This window comes from Trachymyrmex septentrionalis, unplaced genomic scaffold (assembly GCF_001594115.1).
Source record: "Trachymyrmex septentrionalis isolate Tsep2-gDNA-1 unplaced genomic scaffold, Tsep1.0 scaffold16, whole genome shotgun sequence".
Classification (NCBI taxonomy): Eukaryota; Metazoa; Arthropoda; class Insecta; order Hymenoptera; family Formicidae; genus Trachymyrmex; species Trachymyrmex septentrionalis.
This window is the reverse complement of record NW_017304758.1, coordinates 1,371,572-1,376,338: the sequence shown is the minus strand read 5'-3', so window position 1 is coordinate 1,376,338 and position 4,767 is coordinate 1,371,572. Positions and strand designations below refer to the sequence as shown.

The window sequence follows — 4,767 nt, the reverse complement described above, 5'->3', positions numbered from 1 at the left end:
ATATAGGTATTTAATAAAATAATATTTTTAGAACATAATTTTTATTGACAATTCTTATTAATGTAATTTTATAAAGATACAATTTTAAATTGTTGATAATCAGAAGTTTTACGACCTCAAAAAAATGTACATGTACTCTTAAAAGAATACAGTGATCCTAGATAAAATTAACAAAAGAACCTAACTTAATGGCATTTTGATAAGAACGAACCGATAAGAATTTTTGGTTATTAGTGACCAATATTCTGTTCCGTCTCATTAAAATATGATTCTTATAGAGTTAATTTAATCAGAATTGTTTTCAGTGTAATGACACTCATGTTCATTTCAATATAGACTAACTTTAATCTTGGCTTAACTTACTTTTTATCTTTTTTGAATCCTAGGAATTAGAAAAAGATAAAGAGTATAAGTTAAAGTGAGATTAAAATTCGTCTACATTGGTAGAAATAGACATTACCAAGACGAAGAATAACAATTTTGATCCGTCTTTTTATTATAATACATATGATAACAAGTTGTACTCTAAATGTTTTTTTAGCAACACTTTACGTTTCTCGTGTAAAATTGTTAATAACTCATTTTATCTCATTTATGTAATGGTTTCACTTTATTTAATTGCCGTTCACTGAGAAGAAAATGTACTAAATTTTAATAGATATTTATTTGAATAACATAACTAAACATTCATTTAATTGATATTTATTTAATAAAAAAAAATATAGTTAAATATAATACTCGTAAAAATAATCTAATTAAATTAATGGTTTGTATATATTTTTATATTTAGTAAATATCAACAAATGTTATTTATGATATTTTCTTCGATATTTATTGGTTACAAAAAAATTTAACTGTGATGATTTCAAAATATACACTTTTATAAAACATATAAAATAAATGTGGTTGTTAAAAAGAAAAATTTATTTTAATCGTATTTAAATAAGGATATTTATTTCTGTGAAATAAATATTATATCCCATAAATAAATTTTGAAGTATCTTTTTCTCAATATACTTGGCGCACTAAATATCGTGCCGCGCCGATATTTCGGAAACCTTACGCAACTTCATCCACTTAATTAAATGCACTTTTCGCACGAATGAGACTCGCACCCCTCAGGCAATATCACCCGGGACTCGATTACGATCGTTCACCGAATGACGGTATTAGTCATGCTTGTCGGAATAACAAATTAGGTGTGAATCACATTCGAGAAAGAGAGAAGCCTGGGATAAAATTAGACTGATTTCGAGCAAAGACTGACGAGAGTAAAGTGATGTGACTTTAATATTCTCGTCGCGTTTCTCGCCTGAGATAAAAGGGAGAGAAGGATCGTGTTACGGGCGTTAAAAATATTTGGATGCATCCCGCGCGTGGCGGTGGATCGTTAATTATCTCTAATCACCCACCCCGCTAAGATTAGAAGGGCCGCCGCTTCTGCCATACGGGGACGATATCCGACATGATGCTGCGATTCACAATATGTGAAGCTTTCTCCGCGACCACTGATATCGTGGCCCACATCGCGGGATTTGCATGTCGCGATAATTGAATGCGTTCTATCATCATCGTTCTCGATGCACCGACACGATAATACGTCGCACACGTCAAAGTATATTTTGCATACGGATAGTTAATTAACGATCGCGAGCCGGTAATTATTGGTCGCTGAAATTAGATGTCCCGCCGATTGCGCCGAATATTTTAACGAGATGTGATCGAGCTTTAGGCATTGCCGCTGGAGACACGATGTTAATTAAGCATTATCACAACACAAGTTACCTGTTCAATTTTCATTTGTTACAATAACATCTATTAGTGCAATAAATAGGTAATTTAAACGAAATAAATGTCTTATAGTTTCTGTAAGGATTTTTATTGTAAACAATTTTAGTTTGTGCAATCGCACATTTGCTTACCCATAAAAGGGTGATTTTGCTGAAGTATTTAAAAATGTAACCACATACAGAGATCTGAAAATAATTTTATTGAATTAATTAAATAATTACGTGAAATATTTAAGCTGATTGTTAGAATATCAAAACTTTTTGGAGCGTTGAGTTTCTTTAAATAATTATATTCTTTAAATAATTATTTCGAATAGTTTATTAAAATTATTTTCAGATCTATGTTTGCTTAAATTTTTAGATACTTTAGCATAATCGTTCCTTCTGTGTACAACAACTGTGTATAACATGAGCTTCTTGCTTGTGTAGATATTCCACGTCATGCTTGGCATACATATTTGCTGTACTACTAAACTTGTGACACATGTATCATTAGCAAAATGTAATGTAATTGTATTATCCCGCGGTATATACTTGATTTTATTTTATAGTCGTGTTTTTATAAAAGAAATTGTCTGCTTTGACGCGTTCGACACCGTTTAACGATAATTGCGAGATAATCGAAAGCATATTATGCATACGTTTCATAATTGACTTCCATTCCGAGAGCGAAAGATACTGCTTATAAATAATTATTTAGCTTGTAAAATGTAAAATTATATAATCTCGAAAATATGGAAATCTGATGTTAAATGAATCGTCAGTTTAATACAGCGGATTTCATTAAATTAAATTTTCACACTGAAATTTTCGTTATAATTGTCGTAATAGTGTTTTTGAAATATTTTTAACGAGGTGCTTTAACCTGTATGATATTTTATAATTAAACTCCTTGATAAATTTGTAATTGATTTTGTCGATAAAAGAGGATAATAAAATGTTTCGTTTCAACATTAAAAATTAATAAGGTTTTGTAAACTTTTTAAACTCTTCTTAAAGAATAGCTTTAGATCGAGTAATAAATAAACGTCTGAATTTATAGGCAAAGTATTATTGATCGTTTCTTAAAATCTTTCGCTTTATTTTAACTCATCTAAACTTGAAAAACCGTCACGTCTAATATTCTTTCAAATTTCTGTCATGGAAAAATCCACTCTAAACTGGTCGCAGAATCTGTCCATCAAATGTAATCTGGTGATTCTGGGTCACACTAGATGTCGAGAAGCTTACGTGAGGATATTAGTTGTTGACTACCGGCTCAAAATACCAGTGTTAGCAATTAACAGCATAATTATGAGCCACCGTTGCGGACATAAACGAACGCTTCTCTTCTGTGTTACGCTACACAGTTGTTTAACGCTTTTCTCATTATCCGTACGTTGAAGAAGTTGACAACGAATTAACGAGCTGCTGCCTCTTTTGTTTCACTTAACCCATTTCTACTAAATTTCGAATTCTTCTCTTTCTCTCGGCGATAAAACGCGCGTAACCTGCACCGAATATTGTTCAGTGCTTAATTAAAAAGTTCGCTTGTTATATATGTTGGAAGGGAAACAAAAAGAGGAGGAGGAAGTGATGGTGGTGGAGGAGGAGGAGAAGGAGGAGGAGGAGGAGAAGAAGGAAAAGGTAGATTTTACCGATGTTTCTCAAACACACGTTAACGAAATTTTTCCATCTGACGTCAAACTCGTCCATTAATTTTTAACACTTCGTTAAAAACGGCAGTGAATTCAGAATCTCCATCATTGAAGAGCACGAATTTACATAACGACGTAAACACAGAGTGTTACGGCAAAGTCTATCAATAAATCTTTCGACAGGATCATCATAGAACGATATAACAATGTCTGTGCCAAGCATTTTATTGATGATACGCTTACACTGTTATGTAAATTCGTGCGCGTGCTGACCTCAATGCTGATTTCTCAAACTCCCGTGTTTAACGAGGGACCGTAAATTCATTCCGAATGCCGTCCGTCTCGAGAGATAAAGTTAGCGAAATCGGACTATCTATCTTCTCAGAAAAAAAGAATGGTGTGAAAAACGAACCGAAAGCTTCCCGACGAGTAACGCGAGTAGCTTCGGTTACTCTGTAACTCGGCGACTCCGTTAGAAATAGGGAAATAGGAAACTAGGAGGGAAGGCGGTCCCTTTTCGCCTCTATGCCAAACGAGGTAATGTTGACGGTCACTGATCAGTCGTATACATATGTTTTCGCAGCTCCACGACTGGACCTGGAGAGTCTCGAGAGCGGATATCACGGCCTGGTCAAGGAGAATGAAACTTTGGTCGAGGTCACGCCGCAGATCCGCGCCCTGGGAACGAAAGTTTGCTCCTTCCGCATCGCGAACAAACACCACGGCGAGGCGCCGTTCGAAATTGTCCTGAAGGAGAAGGGAATGGCCGAGCTGCGGGCGTTCCGAGTCCTGAATTGCGAAAAACGCCGTAATTACAAGTTCGACATCGCCGCGGTCGGCTGCAATGGAGTGCAATCGGAAAAGTACGTTCTTGTGTGTCTGGCATTTTACACGGCGTGGGTACAACCCCTCTCACTTTGCTAGAGCAGTCACGTGAATTTTCATCCGCATTTGTTAAGTCTAGCGAGTACATAACGCGTTACACGCGTTCATTCGAGGAAACTCTTCTGCGAGATAAAGTAAACTTGACGAAAGTAGAGCGGAATGGACGATACGGAAGAACTATACCTAAGTTTATAATTGCGAGAGTCAGCCTGGTTCAACACGCAATTGCTTTAGTGCTGAAAAAAAGTTCCCTATCGTATGATGCTCTCGGCACTCAGATAACAGCTAAGTAGAAATGTACACTTCCATCTCGTCAGACTTTTCTTCATACATCGTAGTTATCTTTTTCTGCTGCATACTTAGATAACTGGGAGTAAACTTCTGTTAAAAAAAATTTACATAAGAAGAGCTGCGAGATAATATAGAGTTTTTTCCTACAGATATTATTAAAATAC

General features: G+C 35.1%; 1 protein-coding gene across 1 annotated transcript in view; it reads left to right on the top strand.

Moving 5' to 3' along the window:
- LOC108746149 (calsyntenin-1) overlaps positions 1 to 4,767 on the top strand; it is a 15,279-nt gene that overhangs the window by 2,201 nt on the left and 8,311 nt on the right. Inside the window, exon 2 of the mRNA XM_018482723.1 lies at positions 4,011 to 4,290. Coding sequence (XP_018338225.1) covers positions 4,011 to 4,290 — 280 coding nt within the window. The remainder of the gene's footprint in view (positions 1 to 4,010; positions 4,291 to 4,767) is intronic.